Raw genomic sequence first — 24,379 nt, 5'->3', positions numbered from 1 at the left:
GAATTCCTAAGGGGCCATGGCGTGCTATTCTCTCCAAGTGACGGAACCAACTGAATCTAATTTAGGGCGGGTCAGCGTCTCCATGACCCCGCGCAGCCTCGCCAAGTCGTGCCCAGCAGAGGCATAGTGCCTTCAGAAGTTATTGGGAGATGGTCTAGGACCCTAGGTGGCATTTCCCATCAGGTATTCAGGCGTCTTTAGTTTCGGCGCTAGCAGTAAGGGCTGGCTGCGGGGGCTACAAGATATTAAGGTCCATTCTTACAAACCCTTCACACGGGCCTGAACGAGTACAAGAGCTTCATCTCGGCTCGTCTTCACAGAGTTTGCCAGGCCAAGAGGCTTGCCTTTGCTAGTACGGCTTCATTAGAATCCGGACCCTTCTAGTCATCGCGTTATGTACATGCCTCATCTATCGATTGTCTTTACAATGCGCGTCCCATCCAATCCTTCACAGCTTCTGCTTCAACGCATCCTCAGGTCGCACGCCATTCTGTTCTGCATACTTGACTGCCGCTGGCACACCTTTACTTGGACCAGTCAGCCGGAGATGGATTGGATCATCCCCAATATGCTCCATCTTAGCCTCGAGGAGAGCCGTCATGTGCTTGACCACATCACTATACGCAGTATCATTGTACAAGTTGAAGAGCTCGAGAGGGTCCTTCTCGCAATCGAATAGCTCCCACTCCTTCTCCTCTGGCTCACTAGTATTGTCCGCCCTTCCTGGCCGCGCGCCTACAACTCCGAGGTCCTCGTTATACCAGTAGATGAGCTTATACCGCTGATTGCGACAGCCGTAGTGCGCATAAGCCTGGTGAATTACATCGTTGTGCATCCAGTAACGGTGGTACGCGACGTTATCCCATTCCGGGCCCGTCACGGATCCCCCGCGCATCAAAGGCAGTGCCGACTTGCCTTGCATATAGTTCGGGGTCTTGATGCCTGCCAGCTCGAGGAAGGTCGGAGCAAAGTCGACGTTGCAGAATATCTCGTTGCTGATAGAGCCGGCTGGAATCTGCCTCGGGAACTGCGCCAGGAAGGGCATCTGGAAGGATTCCTCGTACATAAACCGCTTGTCGAACCATCCATGCTCACCCAAGAAGAAGCCCTGGTCCGAGGTGTAAATAACAAGAGTATTCTCGGTAAGACCCTTTTGATCAAGATAATCCAGCATGCGCCCTACGTTGTCATCCACTGATTGGATCACGCGCAGGTAACGCTGCATGTAGCGCTGAAACTTGAAGGCAGACAGCTCGGCAGGCGTAGTGAAGGTGAAAGCAGTGCCATCATCTTTGTCAATCAGCTTAATGCTCGGGTCCGTTGGTATCTTGCGTTGGGCCGAGCCAGACTCTTGAGTGACGCGCTCACCTACCGACCGACCTCCATCAGGCTGAACAAGTCCAAGATCCTGATATGTCAAGTCCTCAGCCACACGCATTTTGGCTACTCTGGCAGCTTTAGCTCTATTCTTGTAGTCATCGTCGTACGTCTCTGGAACCTTGATCGGCTTGTCGGCATACAGGCTCTTGTGCTTTGTATCGCATTCCCAAGATCGATGAGGAGCCTTGTGATGGCACATCACAAAGAAGGGCTTGCCAGAGCTCTCAGTGGCAGTTATCCACTCGAGGCACTTGTCGGTGATGATGTCCGTGACATAGCCTGTTTCGTGACGCTCGACGCCCGCACCTTTGCCGCCTGGGGGCATTTCGATGAACTCGGGGTCCCAGTAGTCTCCCTGGCCTGGCAGGACGCTCCAGTAGTCGAACCCCGTCGGCTCGTGTGGTTCGCCTTCACCCAGATGCCACTTGCCTACCATGGCCGTACGGTACCCGCCCGTGCGCATGTGCTTCGCTACGTTTGGCATATGCTTGTTGATGTGGTTATCGAGCGTCATGACGCCGTTCACGTGGTTGTGTGTGCCTGTAAGAATAGCCGCTCGAGAAGGTGTACAAATGGAGTTTGTTACATAACAGTGATTGAAGAGCATGCCATTCTTAGCAAGCCGATCGAGGTTTGGCGTATTGTTTATGCCAGCGCCATAGGCGCTGATGGCCTTGGATGCATGGTCATCTGCCATGATGAAGAGAATATTCGGCCGCGAGTCCATCTTGACCCTCAATGATTGAGTGATTCGTTTTGGTGGAGAATGGAATGAGGCAGGAGATGGAGGACAAAGAGACACACTTTGAGACCCAAGGAACGAAGGTAGAAGATGTCAGTCAGTGCTTAGGACGATCAGGTAGCAACAAGCTATGAGGAGAACATGGTGAAGTGTCTACTATGTATGTGACGCAGGTTGGAGACAATAAACTGTCCCACGGGCTAATGTAAGCTACCCGTATTCCTTCACTTTTACATCGGACGTGAGAAATGCAATAGCCGATGCAACGACCCGTAGACTACTGTCTTCTGCTCCTGTCGCTCTTTTCTCCGAGTCGGATGGCCTATAGGTAGCTCGCAGCCCCAGCATGACTCTGATGCAGCCAAAAGAAGAAATGATGCCGAATTTAGCCAGCTGTCGGTAGTCGGTCGGATAATACAATCGGGCATAGTGTAATTGGCACCGGCTTGTGAGGAGTCGCCGAACTCATCCCTGCGTCCGGGTATCGGTAACGAGCTCCCTTTGAGGTTAGTCTTCTCGGCTACTAGCCTACAAACCCCATGATGGGACTGCAGTGCCATGATCTCTCAAGATGGTGTCCGCCAAACCACACAGTTCTTCCAATCTTCCGGGCTCTCTACGTAGCAGAGTCTCGACTTCAGCCCATTTCCGGTGTATCTCACCATTGCCCTTCCACAGCACGCCATGCTTTGACACCGGTTTGCCATCTACGTTTCGCGAGGATGATTGATTTGTCTATAAAGCTTTTCGTCGTGCCACAAGATGGTCCGCCCCTTAACAGTCACTTCACTTGGAAACGCTCGTAACCTCCTTTGTCTTGCTACATGTTCCAAAGTCACGTCCGTATTCCCATTTGGCTAAACGAGTACCAAAATGAAGAAAGCTCTGGGAACTTTCAGAGCATTCTACCTTGTAGCGCTATGCTGCGTTGGTTCATTTCTTTTTGCCTACGACACAGGCATTGTTGGCGGAATTTTAACCTTCCCGAGCTTCCAACGGGATTTCCAGTATACCACCAAGGACAAGGCCAATGTCGGTTCACTGTCCACGAGTCTTCTGCAAGCTGGTGGTGAGTGCATCTATCTATCTGTTTGTTGCAGTTGTTTGTTGAATGAAATGCCCTTCTGCATGGCGACAGTGCTCTTATCGTGTCTTTCCTGGCCCTATGGAGAGGAAATATACAACTAACTTGGAACTCTCCTCCTCCCTAGCTTTCTTCTCCTGCTTCTTCATCTGGCCCTTCACCGCTCGATTTGGCCGTCGCTGGTCTCTTGTTCTAGCCTCGGCTATTTTTAATGTCGGCGCCGTGGTGCAGACCATCAACACTCATCATCTCGCCGGATTTTACATTGCCCGATTTGTCTCGGGCGTCGGTGTTGGCATGGCCACTGTGATAGTGCCCATGTACTCAGCTGAGATGGCACCGAAAAATATCCGTGGTATGCTTGGTAGCATGTTCCAGTTCTTCTTTACCTTGGGAGTCATGACCTCGTACTGGGTTGATTACGCAGTGAGCATCCACATCCCCGACGACAGCAGCGCCCAGTGGCAACTGCCGGTCGGTTTACAGCTTGTTCCCGGCACTATCCTTGGCCTAGGAATGCTCTTTACAAAGGAGAGTACTCGTTGGCTGGCCAAGAAAAATCGCCGTGAGGAGGCTTTGCAATCTTTGATCTGGGTTCGTGGTGGAGATTCTCCCGACGTCCAAGAAGAGTAAGTCACCCTCAATCGTGACAATCAACATATCCCTGGACTGTTGGTCAAATGGTTTTGCCTTCTGACACACAAGTCCCACAGGTTCGGCGAGATTATTCGGAGCATCGACGAAGAGAACCGTATCAAGGCTGGTTTGACTTGGAAAGAGCTTATTGAGCCCATCAACCGTTACCGTCTCGGCCTCATCATTGCTCTGCAAATTGGTAAGCACTTCTTTTGGATCTCCAATCGTCGGGGATCTGGCGTTAGCTAATGAATCATCTACGTGTTAAGGTGTTCAACTCACCGGCAACACCTCCATGGCGTACTGTGAGTAACTTCCTGTGCAGCTTAGTGCCTTTCCAAGTATTTCTAACATATCTGTTCAGACGCTCCTCAGATTTTCGGTCTAGTTGGTGCTGGCCAGGACAAGCTTCTGCTTACTGGCTTCTTCGGTCTTGTCAAAGTCGTGGCGTGTCTTTTCTTCCTGCTATTCCTCGTTGAACGAATCGGTCGTCGTGGCTCTCTGCTCGCAGGGGCAGGTCTCATGGGCATTTACATGCTCATCGTGGCAATCTTGACAGTCAAGTTCCCTCCGAACCCCGATGCTGGACTGACCCCTCCTTCTATTGCCTCTCTGACTATGATTTATCTCGAAGCCATGAGTTATAACATCTCTTGGGGGCCTGTACCGTGGGTTTACACTGGTGAGATTTTCAGCAGCCGTGTTCGCGAGGCTGGCATTGCCATCAGCACCTCAACGCAATGGCTGTTCAACTTCGTCTTTTCTCAAGCCACTCCCCACGCTGTCAAGAACCTTGGCTGGAGGACTTTTCTCATGTTCTCAATTTTCAATTTCGCACTTGTTGTCTTCGTCTGGTTCTTTATCACAGAGACCAAAGGCAAGTCTCTAGAGGAAATGGAAGAACGTAAGTCTGATGTCTCGCTCAACTCGTCTATCCTGAATGATGACTGATGTTTGTCCTAGTATTTGCCCGTCGGGCTGGCGTCACTATCGCGAGACCTGTAGAAGACGGGGTAGCAAGCGAGAAGGAGATGGGTAGGCATGCTGAAATGCAGTCTCCCAAGTCGGACTAGGTTATTCGAAGCATGAAGGGGGAAGTCACTTCTCCAGTCATGATACAAGCCAAGCTAGCACATGGTGGACGATATGACTGAAGTCTTACAGCAAATGTTCACCCAGCATAGAGTCTCGCGCACCGGCACAGGTTGGTGTCTTTTAGTGACTTGTTGCTGTGCTTTAATAGTAATAAATACTGACTGTTCACTAGAGAGCATTGTTGGATAGTACAAGTAGGATTAATTAACTAGAAAAATAAAGCTAACCCTGATCAATCTGCTCTGGGCTAAAGAGAAGAGAAATACTGTCTGTGGTATTGAAGAAACCGTTGAGAAACCTAAGCTTTCTGAACATTGTACTCGGAGACACCAAAGTTGTGGATCTTCTTGTCCTTTGTTCCGACGGCAATAAACTCAGTGCCAGTGTTGAAGATGTAGAAGGGCTGATCATCTCCAGGATAGAGAGGCTGGCGCAGAGTAACGGCATAAATGGCCTGCTTGTATCCTGCCTTTCGGAGGATGGTGAACGCATCATGGATATCGAGAGTGACAGGCCAGGGGATGACCTGATCACCCAAGAAGGGAGAGTTGATGGTCTGGACCTTTCCGAACTCGCCCCATCCAGTGGACTGAATGATAGCGGTCTTGTTGCCGCTGAGACCACAGACAATACGGTTGTTGACAAGACCCCACTCATTCTGGACAGGCTTGCGAGTCAAGGGAGTAGCGTCCACTTCGAGAAGGTTGGCATGGGGATACTGCTTCTTAATGAGGTTGAGACCAACGTTGATGAACCCATCCCAAGACAGAGGGAGGCCGACTTTCTGGTTGCCGTTCTTATGTCCGTTGGACGCAGCGCCGTATGTTCCGCTACTGCCTTGCCCGTTGTTGTTCACACTGAAAGAGGCTGTAGTCTGGGTTGGGACAGACTTGTCATCAAGGACGACACTCTCCACGACGTAGGGAATGCGATACAAGAATGGAGGCTGGGTCTGGCCCACATAGACAAAGACTTCGGTAGTTCCAGTCTGCTGAGCAGTGAAAGTCCACACGATCTTGCCATCTTCAATACGAGCATCAGTCAAAGTGAGGAAGCTCTTATCGAAATCAATGCTGGCTGAGCCACCCTTTCCCGTGAAAGAGTCACTCTGCTGGATGGTGAAGGGCTCATCGGCAAGAACAACAATCTTCTGGTCTCCCGAGACCTGCTCGACCTTAGGCAGCTCAACCTCAGCCTTACCATTGGTGGCAGCCTGTCCAGTTGTCTTGTTGTACTGTATAGGGACAACCCAATGCTGCTTGTTCTCAGTGTTGACAACAACAGTGTTGGATGGGAAAACGATGCTGGGAAGATCGATGTTGAAGCTGTCCGTAATCTCATAGGGTGACTCTCCATGAACGACTGGGCCTACCCAGCCGATCAGCTCGAAGAGAAGACCACCATCAAAAGGAAGACGACGGAATTCGATGTCTCTAGTAAGATCGACATGGGTGCCAGATGCCTTGAGAATCAGAAGCTTGGCCTCGTTGTCGTAGGAGGCAGTGATGCTGTCCGCAGGGATGAGCTGTTGATGGACAAGACCTCCGTTCTGTGAAGCGGCCATTTTGGAAGATATAGTTGAAGGATAAATTGAAGGGATGGATGAAGTTATTAAATTGAGAGTGGTAGAAAACTGAGTGGGTGATGAGTGTCTGGAGATGAGAAGAACAATCCGGGAGGCACTTCCCTTCTTATAGACGCAGTCTTGTCGCGGACTGATCTGTTGTCTCTTGCTTTTCCTTCTATTGACATCTTCATGCCTCTCACATTCAAAAATGAATTTCCTCAATCATCTAAACCTTTCCCAACACGCGACAATTTCGTCAATTTCTTTTCAGCTTGGCTTGTCACATTCCTCTGTCGACTGGCCACCAAAGGTTTATAATTCCTGCTTGCATGAGTCTCATCACACAGGCTGAGATGTCCCGTGGTAATTGGCCAAATGAAGTTTTCGAATTCAAGCCTCTTATCACACAATGGTGTTACCTGCTTACGCATCCACATATCGAACGTTGGTGGCGTCTCAGCTGTCAGCTGCGTCTCTGAACCCCGCGCGAAAACATGGCCTGGACTTGAGCCTCATTCCAGTACCCGCGGGACTTAAACCGTCACATTTGCTCCGAGCTGCATATTGTGGCTGTAGAAGAGCACATGGTTGGTTGCAATGCATACTTTAAGCGGCATGGGCCGAGCCGATGATGGAACGGGCAGCGTTGTCACATGGCCAGGACCCTTAGGTCCGATCAACCTCGCTCTAGTCTCCCACGTTGCAGGCCCTTCTTCATTGAGAATATCAGGCATCCGTGTTGCCCTTGTCAAAGCTCGTCTCATGGCGCTAGTGTTTGCATTGAACTCTGAAGCATAGATGAGCAGTGCTTCGTCAACTGCGAGCATTAACCTCTTCTGCTAGGTTTGAAAAAGAACTTGGCAACCCCAAGATGCTAATCGTCTCTTTTCTTGAGAATACCGAATTATCCGCCTGTAATTCTTCTCTTTTGCTGATGCAATAGTAATATATTCACACCTAGCTATAGAGTACTCAATTAATGGTGAAGTGCATATTGTCTGCATGGTTGTGTAATCGCTTTCCTTGTTTTATTCTGCAAAGGATCCTAGGACACTAAGCATGAATAGAACGTTCCTTGACAAAAGAGGCAATGAAGGATTCTATCAATACGAATTGTCGTGGGCGGCCTGGATTGGAGCGCGCGACAAGATAACAAGACCCTCGGCTATCTGGGTTATGAATAACATCTGAATATCTGATGCGAATACTACTGTGCAAAGTTTTGCAACGATGATCATAATAAAACACAAGGTTAAGCTCAGGTATGACTTGCACAAATCTCATCACAATGTTACGCTGTAGCAAGGGATATTTGATCTGCACGGATTCTGGTGATCTTAAATTACAGGGATTGAGCGTTTAGATAAGACAATCTACACGCATTGGTCTTAGTGCAGACAATAGGAAATGAGGGCCTGAAAGCGTGACTAAATAAGCGCCACTCCCGCCTGGCGCTGGCATGGCGATCCCCAATTTCAATGCATTTCTTCAAACTCTAAAAAACGTCACCAAAACAACACCAAAACAATCATCGGTTGACTCAGAGCCAGTGAGATATGAGGCTGAAACGGTCGAAAACGAAAGAGGAGAGCTCAATGGGGGATGAGGAGGCGTCTTTTCATGCTTTCAATAGCCCCAAGCGACTGCCGGCTTGGCTGGACCACTTCAATGCCAAGGACCTCAAGATTTTGTTCAAGTGCTCTTTGGCTGTTTGGATTCTCACCTTGTTCATCTACATCAGTGATACACTGAGAGTGCTCGGTCAATCGGCATTCTTTGGATGGTAGGTCTATCATGAATGTCTTATGACAACAGGTATTAACGCGTCTCCAGTGTTGTTCTATTCATCATGCCGCCTTCGGGCGTGGTATTCATCCACTTCGCAGCCGGAGTTATGATCTGTGTTGGTCTTGCGCTCGGCTGGGCCTGGGGAGTCATCACGATGAAAGCTGCTCTGGCGACAAGGCCTCTGGCTGATTTACAACAACGCTACGCGGAATTGCAACAATCAATGCCACAAAACACGACCAATGTTGACCAAGCGTCGGGTCAGGCAACCTATCAACAAATAGCCATCTATGAAGGCTTCATGTTGGATACTCGTGTATCGGTCACGTACTTCTGCATGATGGGGTTGTTTGTCTATCTTATGGTAAGTTGATTGTGTAGTCAAGCATGTTTTCAACTGACGAACTCTGGTCAGGCGCGCCTGCGAGTTTCCGCTCCCAATCTGATGCTTGTTTCGATGTTTTCCATGATTGTTGCCGACATCTATTTCACGACAGCACCGCTCATTCCCACTTTCAATGGTACCATTCCAAAAGTCTTGATTCTGCCAAGTGCCATCGCAGTTGGCGTTGGAGTTGTTTGCAACTTGTTGTTTTTCCCGCAATCAACGTCACAAATCACCCTCGGAAGCATGGAAGACCTTCTCCGCCCCATGAATGGTTACATCAAGGCTCTGACCTGGCACTTCAAGACGAGAACCAGATTTGAGCCTGAGCAGCTACAAGCGCTGAAAAGCGCCTTGACCGTATCCTTCAAAAGCGTCGAGAGTGCCGTCAAGTTTCTGCCTTTAGACTTTTCTTATCGAAGATGGAGTCCTGAAGATATCAAGTCTTTCCAAGAACCGTTGCGACAAGTGTTGGTGTCCTTTGGAGAGTTACTACAACTGTCGATCTCTCGCGAAGAGCTTTTTGCGAAGGATGAAGCTCTGACGAAAGCTGCCGAGGAACTTGAGAAGTCTGACAATGAGAAGCACCCACTGGCTTATCACATCGCGAAAGCGGCCGATCTTCGAGAGATCACGAGACACCCCGATACTGAAGATATGATTATCAAAGCCATCGATGCACTGTCCTCATGCGCTACTCCCCTACTGAAGACCCTGGAGCAAAGCGTCAATGCCATAATCGAAGCATTCTCAGGAGCTTCTCAAGCCGACATAATCAGCCAACATGAGCAGATTCTTGCATCGCTGCAAGAAACGCTCGAGGATTTCGAAGATACGGCTGCAGAGCAACTGATCGCCCCTCATGCTTATCTCTTTGACGCCAACGGCAAGGTTATCTACAATGATCGCCGCGCACCTCCTATGCTTGGCTTGATGTCTGGTCTTCTGTACCAGGAACGACTCATCAACCTAACCAAGAACATTGGAGGGGTTCTCGAAAGGGCTATCGAGATTGAGAGGGGTCGAACATCGAAGCGAGTATGGCTACCCAAAGGCCTCCAGCACATTTTCACCCTTGGCTTGTCACAAGATGCACCGCCTTCCACGATTCCCAACTCTAACGATCTCACTCGAACGATGTCCGTCATTTCCAAGCCCGAAAAGAAGCGAGGTCTCTTCAACAAGAAGCGAAAGGAAAAGGAAGATCCTGAAGGGGCAAGAACAACAGCCACCATTTTGGAAAGTATGCAGCAGCCCACAAGCCGTCGACGAAGCAAATCGAGCCTTATCTTCCTGGCACTCATCAACTTCTTTACGGGCGTCGAGGGTCTTCACGCTCTTCGTGCTCTCGTTCTGACTATCGCCCTTGCCGTTCCTGCTGTTATACCATCATCAGCTGGCTTCTATTATCGCGAGAAGGGACTGTGGGCTCTGATTATGGCGCAGATGGCTCTCGAGCCTTACATGTCTGACTTTACCTCTGGAATCCTGATTCGTACTCTCGGTACTGTCGCTGGAGGTATCCTGGGTCTTCTGTGCTGGTACATCGGATCCGGCAATGGCCCTGGAAACCCATACGGTCTAGCTGCCATAATGGCAGTCGCTATCATTGGCATGATGTGGTGGAGATTGTTTGCTCCGCCGCAGCATATGGCTGCAGGTATCATGCTTACATCAACGATGTACATGGTCATGTCGTATAGTTGGGTCGATACGCATATCCCTAGCTATGGTAATCCCGGAGTCGGATACGAGGTCTTCTGGCGGCGAATCCTTCTTGTCCTCATCGGTTTTGGCGCAGCCGTCCTTGTTGCGCTTCTTCCGCGACCCCTATCTGGAAACAGACATTATCGACAAATCTTATCCAGCCAGTTGTCGAGCATCAGAGACCGCTATGCCCTTCTGATTTCAGTCTGGCGCTCGCCTCCTGACGATTTCGTCGAGGTCATCGAGAAGCAGGCTACCACCACCGAAGAGCTGCTAAACTCCATCGCTCTTCCAATTCTGAAGACCAAGTTTGAGTTCTCTACTTCAAACATCGATACTGAAACGCTCAGCCGCGCCAATCATCTTTGCAACAACCTCAACGTCTTCCTAGCACAATTCAGCTTGACCGCCACGAAGCTACCATTTCCAGTCCGCGAGAGGTTCTTTTATCGTGTGAGTGCAGGCGACGAAAACCTGATCGCTGACCTGATGTCAACCATGACCCTTCTTCAGCATTCTTTGATATCTGGAGAGCCTCTTCCGGCAATCTTGCCTACGCCTTTGGTGGGCCGGGCGATCCAGTTTAGGAGGTTGCGGGGAGACTTTCAAGACGAGGGTAACTCCAAGGAATACTTGGCGAAGCAAGAAGGAAGACATTGGTCAGCAGCTGTTTATGCCTTTGTGAGATTTTTAGGCACGCTTGATGAGCTTGTTGTAGTCGTGAAGAAGTCTGTCGGTGAGAGATCACATATTAATGCGGAGGCTTTGGGAGGGAATATGTACTAGAAAGATGAGCAACGTTGCTTTGCTTGAACATAAACACATTCATGATTGTATAGATGACCCTCAAGTCTCCCTATCGCTTTTACCACTAAGAGTTTAATACCTAATTACATTTCTTTCTTGACCCGATCAAACACCGAGTACCAAGCTTGTAAATCACTGGCTTCCCTCTTCCTCGTGGTTTCTCTTTGCTTCCACATGTTCGTGATGCTTGAAGAGACCAAGGAATCCCAAGTCATAACAGACCTTTAAAGATCCAGCCATGATGAATGAGACCCAGAAGTAGTTCGAATCTGCGAGAAGTCCTGTGATGAGCGGTCCAAGGCTCTGAGATGTCGTTTTTGCTACGTTGATTAGGCCAATAACGACGGTTCGCTCCTTCGGTTTGATTATAGCGGCGAGGAATGCTGAGCGGGGTGCAACATCCATTGACTGAGTGCAAGATCGTAGAATGAGGAAGAGAACCGATAGGTGGACGTCGTTGGGGATGGGGACCAGGGCCAAGAAGACCGCAGATGGAAGGTGAGTAAATACCATAGTCTGCAAGAGGTTAGTCACACAATTTAGACTGTTGTCGGCATTGGTTTCTTACTCGAACATTGCCGAATCGCTTGGCAAGGGAAGATGCTACCAGCATCGATCCAGCAGCGATGATGCTCGTGGTGAAAAAAATAGAACCTAGCTTCCCTTCCTCGATATGGTAGTAAGATTTGAAGTAGTAAGTGATCCATGAGCTAGGGTAACTGTTAGTTCTCGCATAAAGATCAAGATTGTGTCAAAGTACTTACAGAGGAGCCAGTCCTGAAGCAAAGCTATCCAAGGCCAACAGAGTGCAAAGGGTCACGACAGTCGGGATACTCTCGCGAGAAATTCGAGCTCGAAGCTGCTTCTTGGGCTGGGGCTGATCCGAGGTTTGAGCTTGAGAATTATCGGGAAGCAGGGGTGCTTGTTCGCCGTTGTTTGCTGGTGATTCTTGCTCATGCTCATGGTGAACTTCAACTGCAGAGCTCAAGATGATGGCCGAGATCAACTTCAGCACACCCATCACCGAGTAGCCATAGAACACGTCGCGATACACTTCAACAACATCCATGCCGAGGTTGACGCGCATATGGTGAATAATCCAACCGCAGGTCAAAAGACCAAAGGCACCGCCAGCCGTACCGGAGAGACTGTACCAAGCATAGACATCGCCTCGTCTGGCAGCATCAGTTAGATGTGCAATGATGCTCTCCTCAACACCACGGAAGGGTCCAATTTCGTTGCCACTATCGATTGTCAGCATCAACGCCATCAAAGCATTTTTCTTTGTCTTACCCAGGACTAATAACACCCAAGATTGCAGCAGCAAGCAAAATCCAGTAATTACTAGAGGTAGCAAATACAATCCCACTCGCAGTCATCAAGATTGCCCCCAAAGCCAAGACCGCGCGTCGGCCAACGCCATCAGCAAATAGCGCAAGCAGGAAGCTAATGATGATATCACCAACCAACGTCAATGTCATGAACAAGCCGACGCGGGTTGTCGATACCCCAAGTTCTCGCAAATAGGCTACAAGAACTAAGGTAGATCCGCCGTAGGCAAAAAGACGGATGAATCTCTGTGCGCAAAGGATCTTGACATCTTTGGTTGATCGATAGAGCGAAACAAGCCCAAGTTCTTCAAAAACTTTATGGGCGGGATGACGTCTCGAATCTGCTTCGGTAGGTTCCGACATGACGGTAATTGAGGAAAAACCAATTTGAAATGAAAATTAAATGTACCAGGAGATTCAGAAAGAGAATTCCTTTTCATTGGGTCTCAGCATCGCCAAAAGTTTATATATATGTCTACCTCCGAAGTTCCGAGCCGATTTTGACCCAGGGTAGCCTAAGCGAGCGTAAATCAGCTTGGTGTTGCGTCATCCCCAGTCCCGGAAGAGAGTTTACCAGAAACGGCGTTGTGATTGGCGGATTGACTTTGTCAGCGTCGGTTTTCCGAGCTTCGCGAGCCAAAATGGGCAAGATTCCGTTAATGGGTATATAAGTTCCAAATTTGCTCCACGTGACATCGAACTCACTACAGCAGGCTTTAGCCTGTTATGTCTTCCGTAGTATAGTGGTCAGTATGCAAGCTTGTCACGCTTGAGACCCGGGTTCAATTCCCGGCGGGAGAGTTCCAGCCAGCTGTTAAAAACAGCATTCCCTTTTTTTACTATTTGATGAATCATTCATCTATTTAATATGATGAGTAATGCACCTCTGCCTAGGTTTTGAATGGCATTGGAGTGCAATCCGGTGGTCGAGAGACTCGTCTTGTTTATATAGCAAATTTCATGTAATGACTTTCTGACTTCTATAAGACGCCCAAATTATCTACCTATAACACAGATTTGATAATATACAAAGAGTCCTGACGGAGAGTACCCATCTCGAGGGAATATGTTGACAACGCTCACTTATACAATGGCTTCGATCGCTTTCTCAATACAGAACAGTACTTCTCAACAGCTTCTTCGGCCGGTTTCGCTCTCGAGTCCTTGTCACAATTGACGTAGCAACTTTGATGGGAGACGTATTAGCAACATAGAACCATGTATGAGGAGAGGCGACTTGCTTGGCAATCTCTTTATGCGTTCCGCAAAGGCATCGCTCATTATCACCGCAAGCATCAGTCTAGAGATACAGGTTAGCTTTCCTGCTTACAGTAACAAACAAAGACGTGCGTTTTTCGGACCAGCTTTAAGGCAGGCCTCTACTTCACTGCAGTTTGCTGCTTGGGCAGTGACTCCAATAGCGGAAAAGAGGAGAACAAAAACAGAATATTTCATGTTTGCTTCGGTGTACTTTTATCGTGTTCTCTAGAAAAGACAATCGCGAGGGAATAACGCAGTACTTAAGTAGTCAGGAACGAAAACCCTACGACGCCATCGATCGCCAGAGGCTTGAGAACCCTGGCTTTAGCACCCGATCAAGAGACGATAACCTTCAGCCGCTATTCTCATTTCGGGACGATCATTTGAGAAGCCATCATATTGAATGAGCTCAGTGGAAAGTCTGAAGTCACTGCATTCCTGAGCCCCTGGAAGATGCGATGGCTGGCGGTCGAGCCCCAGGGGCTTAGCGTCTTGTCCGCATTCTTCAGGGGAGCCTTTCCGTATGCGTTCAGCCTCATGGCTTGATACACTGGCGAACTTTACTGCTAGTCTGAGTAATCTCATTCAAGGGGCAATCACTTGGTGATAGAAAGTTAAGAAGGCTTGGGCTTCTTGCTTTTGACGATCGGCCCTCGACGGTCTGTGAAATTCATGGCAGCGATTGGTGAGTAGCCGGTGACCAAAATACAGAAAGGCGACTTAATACATATATCCATAATAATATCAATATTTGACGGCGTTCGATCGCGGTTTTTATTTGGTAGAGAAGAGCAATACCCTAAAGCATGATATGTGGCGAATAATCGTGGCTGTGTGCTGCACGCCAAGTTTTTTCGTTTTTTCATGACACCAATTGGCCATGGCAATCTCCTTGGGGCTTTTATCTCATCACCGCAACCATGCGTCGCCTTACATCAACTCCGTCAGTCACAAAGACTTTAAATGCACAAAGATCCGTATTACCTATCGCTCGCAAAAATGGGCCATCCCTCACAATCGTACGTCAATTTCAAGGCTCAATTGTGGCCCGAAAGAAGTTTCAGTATCGCGGTGCGAAGCCGATATTTCGTGAAGAGGATTATCACAAAGCTCAACCACGGAGGGATCAGGATGGAAAGATGATATGGCCTGCCCCAAAGAGTCAGATTGAGAAAGCAAAGGATTTTATTCGTGAATGGTCAGCTGTCCCTACTTGTGCCCATGCCAATCGTCTGGATGAAAAGGACATAATTTGTTCAAAGGGAACTTCAATTAATCATCCTATAGTGCCGCCGCCGGTAAACGGACTCTTATCGTCCCTGATAAAGATGCCGATGGTCTTGCTGCTGGAGCCATCATAAGAAAAACTCTCATCTTGCTCGGCCTTGACCCCAAGTTGATATCGGGCTACACGATGAACAAAAACAGTTTTCTAAACTATAAGGATTCTCGTACAAACATGGAAGCTTACAAGCCATCTTACATCATTGTCCTCGACCAAGGCTCATGGAAATCAGAGCCTATAATCGACTCATCCCATCGCGCGTTAGTCATTGACCACCATCTCGCAGAGAATGACGATCACCCCGAGGGCGCGATATTAGTGACGGCGAACAAATGTCCACCGATAGCTACAAGCTCGTTGCTGACTTATCTCATCTGCCGCGACTTACAAGAAGGGGTCGAGGAAGCATGCGGCTGGTTATGTGTCATGGGAACACATGGCGATCTGGGCAATGCAATCAGATGGCGCTTGCCATTTCCGAACATGGAAGCGACGTTTAAGACGCATACCAGAAGGTCGATAAATAGTAGTGCAATGTTCATCAATGCTCCTCGCCGAACCGCAGCCTACGACGTCCCCAGAGCTTGGAAAACATTGATCGAGGCCTCATCACCCAGAGACCTTGTCAAGAATAGGTTTTTAAAGGAAGCAAGGGCTCAAGTGATATTTGAAATGAAGAGGGCCGGCCGCGTGGTGCCCAAGTTTTCTGCAGATAAAAAAATCGCAGTAATCCGCATCAACTCGAAAGCACAGATTCATGCTGTCATTGCAACACGTCAAGCTCGTGAATTGTTTTCAAGAGAACTCCAAGTTGTGATGGTAGCGAATGAAGGTTACGCGCGAGGCGTTGTCAATTATTCGTGTCGCGTTCCAACGTGCGCCAGGGGCAGAGATCCTCCCGTCAACATCCCAGAAATTCTTGTTCAAGCAGCAGATCGAGCAGACGACAAAACGCTGAGAGAGCGATTGGGACCTAGATTCGCTGTTGGTCACAAGAACGCAAGCGGCGGAATGATTCCCCAAGCTGAATTCGAGGAATTCTTGGAGGTCATCGGAGTCGAATCAGTCAATAAAAAGCCATCGCCATCGCCTTCGCCGAAGAAATCACCAAAGGGTTCTGCAAATCAGGATCAATTCAACAAAATGGAGAGATACAGTACAGACGCAGCTGGGAACCTTTGTACCCAAGCATTGGCGCCCCGTCCTGCCAATTGAACGTAATTTAATTCCAAGTACTTCTCCCTGCGATAAGCAGAATTCGGAGCCCGACGCTGGCAAGCTTAAACCTTGAACCCCCTGTTAGCTGCCCGTTAGTGGTTTAGAAAACGCCCTGGGACCCCTTTCAACGTTACATCATTGGAGTAAAAGGGTTCTTGGCTTGGAGCCTTGAACTAATGCCGAATGCCGTTCTTGTTCCTCGTGTCAATGACGCAGATCTTGACCGTTTATTGAACTGTACAACCCTCCCCTGCTCTTGGAAACTTGGCCTAGACAGGAAAGTGGCTGACATCACCACCTTCAGCTGCGAGATATGGGCATGGTTTAGATCGATCTGATGTCGAATAGAAGCCTTAATAGTATTAGATTGACGAGACAGTCTGCGACATTAAATAATCGAGACCTTCGTCGAACAGAAACAAGCTCATGTCGCCGTTATCTTGACAGTGACTAAAACCCCTCAATAAACGTGTAAGCGGGGTAGCGTGACCAAATAGTCCAAGATCGTCCATTTAGACCAACCACCGGATATTACCTCTTGCAACACTATCAGTGACTTCGTATGGAATAATTGTCGGGCCGCTAAACCTTGAAGGCCATTGACTTCTTTAATTACTCTGTGAATCCCATCCCAAGTTGAAGCTGAAAAGTAGGTTCCTCACGCTTTTCACTCCTCACCTCACCTCAAGCCTTTTCACCATGAGACCCAGCATCAATCTCGTTGTCAATGCCCTCTGGCTGACAAGCCTAAGCACTCCCTCCGTTGCCGCTCCCTCTAATGGCAACTATGGTCTCAAGGGTCCCGAGCTCAAGCATTGGCCTGCCCAAGCTGCCAAAGCTCTCAATAAGATGATTGCTCGCAATGCCAACAATGGTCGCTATGCTGTCTTCGACATGGACAACACCAGCTATCAATTTGATCTGGAGGAATCACTTCTTCCTTACCTTGAGAACAAGGGTGTTCTTACACGAGAGACCATGGACCCTGCTCTTAAGCTGGTCCCTTTCAAGGACACCAAGAAGCACAAGGAGTCGTTGTACAGCTACTACTTGCGCCTCTGCGAAATCGAGGATGCTGTCTGCTATCCTTGGGCTGCGCAAATCTTCAGCGGATTCCCTCTTGGTGAGCTCAAGGGCTACGTCGATGAGCTGATGGCCTACAACAAGACCATCCCCACCACTTATTTTGAGGACGACAAGGTTACAGCCACCGAAGTCTCCCCTCCCAAGATCTTCGAGGGCCAGGTCGAGCTGTACAACCGCCTCATGGCCAACGGCATTAAGGTCTACGTTGTCAGCGCTGCTTCCGAAGAGCTTGTCCGCATGGTTGCTAGCGATCCCAAATACGGCTACAACGTCCCTCCCCAGAACGTCATCGGTGTATCTCTCTTCCTCAAGACCAAGAAGGGCGAGATCACTACTGCTCGCAAACAGATTGAGGATGGTGTCTACACTCAGAAGACACAGAAGCAGAACCTCGATGCTGAGATGACTCCCTGGCTCTGGGCCCCAGCTACTTGGAAGTCTGGAAAGTGGGCTGCTATTCTCACCTACATCGATGAGTGGAACAGGCCTATTCTTGCTGGTGGTGATACTCCTGATAGTGACGGTCCCATGATTTTCCAGGGTGTTGATGTTGCGCGTGGCGGTATTCACCTTTGGGTTGATCGTAAGCCTGCTTACAGAGAGCAGATTGACGGCATGATCAAGAACAACACAATTGCTCAGAAGAAGGAAGGACTACCGGTTACAGCTGACAAGAACTGGGTCTTCGTGAAGCCAACCGAGCTTCACTAAATTATGGTCTAGCGAACATGACTAATGTCTTAATAACTAACATGTTTAACTCTCAAACACCACTTCGTAACTCTACTAATTTCCTAAGCGTACTGCAGTCTCTCTTTGGTCCAATCTGGGCGGAGATACTTGCTGTCAAACTTGACATCGAAGCTGGATGTATGGGCATAGTCAACCTCCCACTCGACCTTGACCTCACCACCCTGAGCGCTCTGACTCCAGACCGTAACAGCGATGGTGTTTTCTCCATCGTAGTTCAGAACACCAGGAGGAACGGGGAAGGATATCTGGTTGCCAATGTATGGGTTGAATCGTCCGTACTGGTAGCCGTTGACAAACAGAAGAACTCTAACTTGGTTGCTGTAGCCCTTCTTGGTGGCGGAGAAGGTTGTGTTGGAAGGCGCTGTAAGCTTGAACGAGACACCGACGTCTAGGCCATCGGGAATATCAAGATCAACGGTCGTTCTGTAGGCACGGACTCCAGCCGAAGGGTTGACGAGAGTTCCCTGCTTAGAAGAGTAAGACTTCCACTTCTTGTCGGAGAAGCCAGGCAAGTGAGCGCCGATACGCTCAGCGTAGAGACCACCTTCGTTGAGGGGGCCGCGGATGGGATCGATGACCTCGCCTTCAACGCTTCCAGCATGACCAGCAATCTTCCACTCAGAGAACTTATAACCGCCCTTGGCAGGGCCAATGAGAGTAGCGTTGGTGATACCTCGAGGGTCAAGAGCGCCATCACGTAGATCGTGGCCAGAGTTATCCATCAGAACCACTAGAACGTTCTCCTTCTTCGACAGAGTGGCGTTCTTGAAGGAGAACTCTTGACCTGCATGGCCAGTGGTAGCTTCACCGAGGTAAGAGCCGATATAATCCGAGTTTAGCCAGACGGAGTAGCCAAAGGCCATGCCACCAGTGAGGTTAAGATAAACACCGGTAGGGGCAGAGCTAGTGGTGGGAAAAGTAGCTCTGTAAATGTGGTTTCCGTAGTGGATCTTGTACTCATCGACGTAGAGCACGGGGTTCTTCAGATCGGGGACGAGGACCGCGTTGGTGGTGTTCTTCTTATCGGCAACTATTCAAGGTCAGTACATCAAGTCATCACAGGCGCCCCTGTACTACGTACCAACCCAGGCCGAGGATGAAGTCTTGTAGTCGGTCTTGATTTCGGGCAAGCTGTCGGCATACTTCCAGGACTCAAGCCTCGGCAATGTGGCCTTTGAAGGGCCCTTGAGCTCGATGGTGTACTTGTGGCCTTCTTTGGACGAAACCTTGACCTTCTCACCGTTCCAGGCGATGGACTTGAGAGACTCGGGAGCAAAGACAGTGGTCTCGGTGGCGCTGTCGAGATCGCCCTGGATGTTGAGTTGTCCGTTCTTGATGGTGGCGTGACGGACGAGGTAGGGGCCGTGAATCAGAACTATAAAAGTCAACACCCTTCTAACCAGTGCCATCAGTAGAACTCACCAGTCTTATTAACAGGCGCAAAAGGGTTGTTATCCAGTGTCGGAGCCCAGAACTTGTAAGCAGTCTTTCGATCAGCCAGAACAATGGTGGAGCCATCCTTCAGGTTGAGAGTGAAAAGACCCTTCTGCTGAGTGTAGTTGACAGTAACGCTCTTCTTGCTAGCCTTGACCTTGATGCCCTTCAGAGACTTGTCGTGCTTGAGCTCGGTGTTTCCCTTGAGAGTGAACTCTCCTTGCTCGCCCTCAGGAAGCCAGAGGACAATGACCTCCTTGTTGTCGATGATGGAGTAGGTGAGGACCTCGGCCGTCGAGTAGAGGAGTGTCTTCTTGCCGAAGTGGAAGTCAGTTGGGATGACCTTGGACTGATGGCCGTTAATGGTAATTGAGCCCTCGTTCTGAGGGATAGTGACTAGAAGTTGTCAGTACTTGAGGAATAGGGAAGGACATCGAAACATACGCTTGCCCTCCGAGGTCTTAACATGAAGCTTGAAGGTCTCTTTGGTACCGGAAGGTGAGTGATCGTGTCGGGCAACGTAGAAAGCAGCATCATTCTCTTCATGTCGAAGCTCGGATATCAAGATAGCATCGTTCGTAGAAAGGGAAGTACTGTTTGTGACTCGGGTGGTTTTGGTAAGATCGTGCGCAACACGCGTGAAGAGAGTCAGCGACTTGGTCTCGTAGTACTTATCCCAGATAGCACGGTTCTCGGAGATAGGCGAGGAGTAATCGTAGCTAGTTGCAACAACAGGGCAAGCGAACCAACCCCAGTTTGTGCCTCCGTACATCATGTACAGAGAAATGGCGGTGGCCTGTTGTGCGAGCAAGTCACGGTAGAAAATGTTGGCAAAGTCAGGGCCGATATCGCCAGGGCATCCGCCCTCTGGACCGCCCCATGGGTTGTAGGAACCGCCCTGGAACTCAGGCAAGAAGTGAGGTTGACGGGGAGATTGCTTGTTGAAGTAGGTGACATAGTCTTGGATGTTGTAAGGGACGTACTCGCCGTTGGTGCCGGTGCATTCGTCGAGGTTGCAGCTCCAGCAGGAGGGGTAGCTGTCGACACCGGTGACATCGACGTTGCCGGTTGCATTGCGCTCGAAGTCGTTGGACCAAGAAAATGTACGCTGCGGATCTGTTAATATTCTATCCACAGTTCATATTTGGAGAGGTAGAACTCACAGTGTTGGGCGCGTTGTGGAATACAGGAACATCGATGCCGGCCTTTCTGGCGGACTCCTTGAGAAGTTGCATGTAGTTGGCGGTAGGCTCGTTCAAGATTCTCTTGTCGTCATTCTTCCACTGGCCGCCTAACTCGTTCTCAATCTACACTCGTCAGCTTCCTCCACCATTGTCAACGCTGCAGCCATACCTGGAACATGGCAACATTGCCGCCATTGGTAATGAGATGTGGCTCAATAATCTTGGAAATCTCAGTCCAATACTTAGACCAAGCCTTAGTGTATCTAGGATCATCGTTTCGAAGCTTGCCGTACTCTCCGGTCGTGACCCACAGAGGAAAGCCTCCGGCGTTAGCCTCGGCATTGACGTAGGGACCAGGACGGATCAGGAGATAGAGGCCGAGCTCTTTGGCAAGGGTCATGATCGACACGAAATCGTGGGCGCCATTTTCGAAGTCGAGGACGCCTGGGGTCGCTTCGTGGTAGCCCCAGCTGTTGTAGATGCTGAAGGCTGTGAAGCCGGCGGCTTTGATCTTTTCTAGCAAGTCGCGCCAAAGTTCGGGTCTGACAAATGTTAGATTCGTGCTTGGTTGACGGAGGAGGTGAAGCGTACACAGGCAGACGCCAGTAATGGAACTCTCCAGAGAAGACAAAGATTCTCTCGCCATTGATGAGGTAACTATGGTCGTCCCTGGGTTGTTTGTTAGATGGGGGGGGCTTCAAGGCGGCAATCGAGTCCATTACCATTCAACGATGTTTGTGAGTCCATTGTCTTGAATTGGCACATCCTTTGTCTCTTGTCCAATCGACAAACCAGCCAAGGCAAGCAGCCCGACAGTTGAAAGCGAAAGCAACTTCATCGTGACTTGCTATGCCGATCAAGCTCAAGCTCGCGTGCACAGCATCACCCAGAACTTATATACGCGCATTCAATACCACCAAAAAAATCATCTCGGCCACAAATGACCCGCATTACATGACATGACATAGCTCCCCCACGGCTCTCACTCCCGAACGTGTCGATCAAAAAGTCTGGGGCTCGGTGGTGCTCTTCACCGATGAATTGAACTGAGGGGTACGATGGATCAGCCGGAGAATAAAACGCGTCAATGGGAATTTCGCCATGAGACGGTAGCGTTGCAATGTCAATTCTTAGACGAGAGTTTATTGCGTCTGATGACATTTACTCCATGTTTTCTCCACACTCACCCGCATTTCTATTGACGCGGCTCTGGTAGTTGAAGTGTCATTTTACGTGCATCGGGCCTATTAGCCTTGTTGGTCAACACATTGCATCCCGACCAATGCGATCGTCTCATACCTTGACTGATTGACCAATTCAGAGCCCGAATTGCCGCCATTCCATGTGATGGTCTCTTTCGATGCTAGACAACTGGGAGACAACTGGTGAGTGCACGAAAATTTCTCAGTGGCTTTCTTGGCTGCCTCGGAGCTCGTTGTTGGACTGATCCGCTGCAGCTGTGATGGTCAAGACGGTCGTCGTCCGATGCGCCCAGAAAGCACCATGATCGACAATGTGCCTTACGGTGTAAGTATCCTCCATCGAGATCATCCGTCAGCGAGATCTAAGCTTAATCAACTGACACGTTGTGTTGCAACAGATCATCTCCATATGAAGGCAGCTGCAGGTACACATGGTAACGTCAAGGACGGATTGGGCCTCATGAGCCACCAAGCCTTGCATCCTTCAGCATGCTATGCAACTACCTGATACCCCCAGGTGTGGCTATTGTGATCCCAAGAATGCTATCGGTCTACTGATGTGGCTCGGTATTGGATTTATGCTCTTCAACAGTGTTCTATTTGTGGCAGTTCACATCACACATAATGACTATCTCAAGGTACATCTTCACTAGCAAATAATCCCAGTGACACATAAACTGAGTATCACATCCTTTTCAGCGCACTTATGCGACTCTCTTGGCACCTCGCAAACCAGCTGATATCTCTCATCCCATCGAACCCGTGAGGGAGCCCCGGCCAAAGATGAAACTCAACCTCAACATGCGCGTTAGCTAATCTCTTCGCATACTCCAGGTTCTCATCCCTAAACAGATCGAGACATCCCACGTCGATATAGGTGGAAGGCAGGCCTCGCAGCGTCACAGCCCGAGCTGGAATCGCGTAAGATAAGGTTTGCGGATCATCCTTCTCTCGAACCTTGGAGGCGTACACGTCCCATGCAAGCTTCGCACCATCAGGTTTCCAGACCATAAGATCCAGGATTGGATCATCTTTCTCAACATGGTCTCGGTCATCTAGCATTGGATAGACAAGCAGTTGCTTCGAGATCGGAGGGCTTAGCTGTCGGTCTCTCGCCATCAAAGCAAGACCCGCGGCGAGTCCTCCACCAGCGCTGTCACCGTGCAGCGCGATCTTGGTAGGGTCGATATTGAGATCCGCCGCAGACTTTGACACAAATTCAAGAGCCGCATATGCATCTTCGACCCCAGCAGGAGCAGGATGCTCCGGCGCCAGCCGATAGGATACCGCAAAGTATGGAAGCTTTGAGTCGTTTGCGAAACGGGCGATTTGAGGCGCAAATAGCTCCACGTAACAAGAGACATAACCACCACCGTGAAAGTACATCACAGCGGGTGTTGGCTTGTCCGAAGCCAACGTCTCCTCGGAAGCAAAGCGGGTGACTTCAATTTCGACTCCATCGTAACTTTCGACTTTGTACACAGTCTCTTTCACGCCATCGGGATATGGCGAAGTAGTGACGACTCGCCGGATGACATCCTCAGTGCTCCTCCTGATCTCAAAAACTGATTTAGATGGCTCGGGCTTTCGTTCCTTGGTAACCGGCCCCAGAGCCTCGAGGTATTCAGGGTCGTATCTTAAACCAGTCATGGTAATTGAATCAGAATGGAAAGTGCTTTGAGGAGATATACGCGGGCGAAATGAAGCATTTTTGCTCAATTATAGGCAAATAGCGTATCAATATAGGCTATATACGTATATCCCGCAAGTGCATAAGAAGCTAGCTCCGCAGTCTCAACCTCATGCACTTGTTCGGAAGCCGGAGACTTTCAGGAGCAAATGGCTTATGGGACAAACAGGAAAAATAGTAGACAAGAACTGTGTAGCTTTGCTGACCGTCGTTTATGAGTCTCCACGAGAAATGTATGCTCTCGATTGGCGTTAGTGCTTAAATGGAGCGGAGGTGAGCCTCATCCTGCCCGGTAGAAAGTATCATACGATATCCAGAAGAGAAGATATGACGATAAGACCGCTACGCCACTGCCCCAGAAACAGAAGCTTCCCTTATTTAGGGAATAGAATAATAGGACCTATACCGCTTCTCAACAGGAGACTACAAGGTGGTACTGGACAGTCTTCCCTCAAACCTTTTGCAGTTTGCAATCTTGATCAATCAAAAGCTGTTTGAGCGGCTAAGAGAACGAGCGGCGACTAAACAAGGAAGCCGAGCCTGCTTCAACAGCAAGAAATGACTGCCAATCAGGTGGTATCAGTCTGTCAATATCAAGCAAGTCCAAGTTTTCCTCATCCAACTCGTGCCAGTCGTCCCAAAACGCTGCTACGCTATGCTTGCCCCTTTCACCAATACACCGACCTTTCTGCGCCACGAGCTTGAAAAGAAACCTCGATCTTGCCATCTCCAATAAATTTCGCCC

The 24,379-nt window shown here is 49.4% G+C and overlaps 9 protein-coding genes and 1 non-coding gene across 10 annotated transcripts; 5 read left to right on the top strand and 5 right to left on the bottom strand.

Moving 5' to 3' along the window:
* Positions 1–448: 448 nt before the first annotated feature.
* Positions 449–2,229, bottom strand: FOXG_09826 (uncharacterized protein; the record flags this gene model as incomplete). Its single annotated transcript, XM_018389053.1, has 1 exon — positions 449–2,229. The coding sequence occupies exon 1, from the start codon at positions 2,105–2,107 to the stop codon at positions 449–451; it is 1,659 nt and encodes a 552-aa protein (XP_018247244.1). The 5' UTR covers positions 2,108–2,229.
* A 476-nt stretch (positions 2,230–2,705) lies between these two features.
* On the top strand, positions 2,706–5,003 carry FOXG_09825 (uncharacterized protein). Its single transcript, XM_018389052.1, has 6 exons — positions 2,706–3,191; positions 3,334–3,835; positions 3,920–4,041; positions 4,112–4,147; positions 4,207–4,746; positions 4,806–5,003. Exons 1-6 carry the CDS (start codon positions 2,996–2,998, stop codon positions 4,913–4,915), a joined length of 1,506 nt encoding a protein of 501 aa, XP_018247243.1. The 5' UTR covers positions 2,706–2,995; the 3' UTR covers positions 4,916–5,003.
* Positions 5,004–5,055: 52 nt separating this feature from the next.
* Positions 5,056–6,949, bottom strand: FOXG_09824 (uncharacterized protein). The gene has a single exon (XM_018389051.1). It carries the CDS (start codon positions 6,499–6,501, stop codon positions 5,236–5,238), a length of 1,266 nt encoding a protein of 421 aa, XP_018247242.1. The 5' UTR covers positions 6,502–6,949; the 3' UTR covers positions 5,056–5,235.
* A 1,043-nt stretch (positions 6,950–7,992) lies between these two features.
* On the top strand, positions 7,993–11,772 carry FOXG_09823 (uncharacterized protein). The gene is made up of 3 exons (XM_018389050.1): positions 7,993–8,287; positions 8,338–8,656; positions 8,708–11,772. The coding sequence occupies exons 1-3, from the start codon at positions 8,061–8,063 to the stop codon at positions 11,168–11,170; spliced, it is 3,009 nt and encodes a 1,002-aa protein (XP_018247241.1). The 5' UTR covers positions 7,993–8,060; the 3' UTR covers positions 11,171–11,772.
* FOXG_09822 (uncharacterized protein) lies at positions 8,709–12,987 on the bottom strand. The gene is made up of 4 exons (XM_018389049.1): positions 12,485–12,987; positions 11,956–12,435; positions 11,760–11,901; positions 8,709–11,707 (listed from the first exon to the last, which is right to left on the bottom strand). The coding sequence occupies exons 1-4, from the start codon at positions 12,883–12,885 to the stop codon at positions 11,324–11,326; spliced, it is 1,407 nt and encodes a 468-aa protein (XP_018247240.1). The 5' UTR covers positions 12,886–12,987; the 3' UTR covers positions 8,709–11,323.
* A 264-nt stretch (positions 12,988–13,251) lies between these two features.
* Positions 13,252–13,323, top strand: FOXG_20160. The gene has a single exon. It is a non-coding gene; the product is annotated as a tRNA-Asp (tRNA).
* Positions 13,324–14,666: 1,343 nt separating this feature from the next.
* FOXG_09821 (uncharacterized protein) lies at positions 14,667–16,672 on the top strand. The gene is made up of 2 exons (XM_018389048.1): positions 14,667–14,980; positions 15,070–16,672. The coding sequence occupies exons 1-2, from the start codon at positions 14,703–14,705 to the stop codon at positions 16,280–16,282; spliced, it is 1,491 nt and encodes a 496-aa protein (XP_018247239.1). The 5' UTR covers positions 14,667–14,702; the 3' UTR covers positions 16,283–16,672.
* A 230-nt stretch (positions 16,673–16,902) lies between these two features.
* Positions 16,903–18,170, top strand: FOXG_09820 (uncharacterized protein). The gene has a single exon (XM_018389047.1). The coding sequence runs from the start codon at positions 16,985–16,987 to the stop codon at positions 18,080–18,082; it is 1,098 nt and encodes a 365-aa protein (XP_018247238.1). The 5' UTR covers positions 16,903–16,984; the 3' UTR covers positions 18,083–18,170.
* Positions 16,906–21,648, bottom strand: FOXG_09819 (beta-galactosidase). Its single transcript, XM_018389046.1, has 8 exons — positions 21,465–21,648; positions 21,334–21,411; positions 20,912–21,284; positions 20,722–20,865; positions 20,003–20,666; positions 19,547–19,954; positions 19,206–19,499; positions 16,906–19,154 (listed from the first exon to the last, which is right to left on the bottom strand). Exons 1-8 carry the CDS (start codon positions 21,578–21,580, stop codon positions 18,166–18,168), a joined length of 3,066 nt encoding a protein of 1,021 aa, XP_018247237.1. The 5' UTR covers positions 21,581–21,648; the 3' UTR covers positions 16,906–18,165.
* A 1,042-nt stretch (positions 21,649–22,690) lies between these two features.
* Positions 22,691–23,610, bottom strand: FOXG_09818 (uncharacterized protein; the record flags this gene model as incomplete). The annotated part of the gene is made up of 2 exons (XM_018389045.1): positions 22,774–23,610; positions 22,691–22,739 (listed from the first exon to the last, which is right to left on the bottom strand). Exons 1-2 carry the CDS (start codon positions 23,592–23,594, stop codon positions 22,691–22,693), a joined length of 870 nt encoding a protein of 289 aa, XP_018247236.1. The 5' UTR covers positions 23,595–23,610.
* Positions 23,611–24,379: the final 769 nt, after the last annotated feature.

This window comes from Fusarium oxysporum, chromosome 11, assembly GCF_000149955.1.
Source record: "Fusarium oxysporum f. sp. lycopersici 4287 chromosome 11, whole genome shotgun sequence".
In the NCBI taxonomy this organism is placed as follows: domain Eukaryota; kingdom Fungi; phylum Ascomycota; class Sordariomycetes; order Hypocreales; family Nectriaceae; genus Fusarium; species Fusarium oxysporum.
Note: the sequence above shows the minus strand (reverse complement) of the source record. Positions and strands in the feature narration are given on the sequence as shown.

Bases quoted from the DNA above. Each gene is read 5' to 3' on its own strand.
- FOXG_09822 (XM_018389049.1), bottom strand. From the start codon at position 12,885: ATGTCGGAACCTACCGAAGCAGATTCGAGACGTCATCCCGCCCATAAA. The intron at 12,436-12,484 runs GTAAGACAAAGA...GACAATCGATAG, and splicing joins TTGGGTGTTATTAGTCCTGG to TGGCAACGAAATTGGACCCT. The intron at 11,902-11,955 runs GTAAGTACTTTG...CAGTTACCCTAG, and splicing joins GCTTCAGGACTGGCTCCTCT to CTCATGGATCACTTACTACT.
- FOXG_09819 (XM_018389046.1), bottom strand. From the start codon at position 21,580: ATGAAGTTGCTTTCGCTTTCAACTGTCGGGCTGCTTGCCTTGGCTGGT. The intron at 21,285-21,333 runs GTACGCTTCACC...AACATTTGTCAG, and splicing joins CATTACTGGCGTCTGCCTGT to ACCCGAACTTTGGCGCGACT. The intron at 19,500-19,546 runs GTGAGTTCTACT...TGACTTTTATAG, and splicing joins TGCGCCTGTTAATAAGACTG to TTCTGATTCACGGCCCCTAC.
- FOXG_09823 (XM_018389050.1), top strand. From the start codon at position 8,061: ATGAGGCTGAAACGGTCGAAAACGAAAGAGGAGAGCTCAATGGGGGAT. The intron at 8,288-8,337 runs GTAGGTCTATCA...ACGCGTCTCCAG, and splicing joins CAATCGGCATTCTTTGGATG to TGTTGTTCTATTCATCATGC. The intron at 8,657-8,707 runs GTAAGTTGATTG...AACTCTGGTCAG, and splicing joins GGTTGTTTGTCTATCTTATG to GCGCGCCTGCGAGTTTCCGC.
- FOXG_09820 (XM_018389047.1), top strand. From the start codon at position 16,985: ATGAGACCCAGCATCAATCTCGTTGTCAATGCCCTCTGGCTGACAAGC.
- FOXG_09824 (XM_018389051.1), bottom strand. From the start codon at position 6,501: ATGGCCGCTTCACAGAACGGAGGTCTTGTCCATCAACAGCTCATCCCT.
- FOXG_09825 (XM_018389052.1), top strand. From the start codon at position 2,996: ATGAAGAAAGCTCTGGGAACTTTCAGAGCATTCTACCTTGTAGCGCTA. The intron at 3,192-3,333 runs GTGAGTGCATCT...CCTCCTCCCTAG, and splicing joins GAGTCTTCTGCAAGCTGGTG to CTTTCTTCTCCTGCTTCTTC. The intron at 4,042-4,111 runs GTAAGCACTTCT...CTACGTGTTAAG, and splicing joins CATCATTGCTCTGCAAATTG to GTGTTCAACTCACCGGCAAC.
- FOXG_09821 (XM_018389048.1), top strand. From the start codon at position 14,703: ATGCGTCGCCTTACATCAACTCCGTCAGTCACAAAGACTTTAAATGCA. The intron at 14,981-15,069 runs GTCAGCTGTCCC...ATCATCCTATAG, and splicing joins AAGGATTTTATTCGTGAATG to TGCCGCCGCCGGTAAACGGA.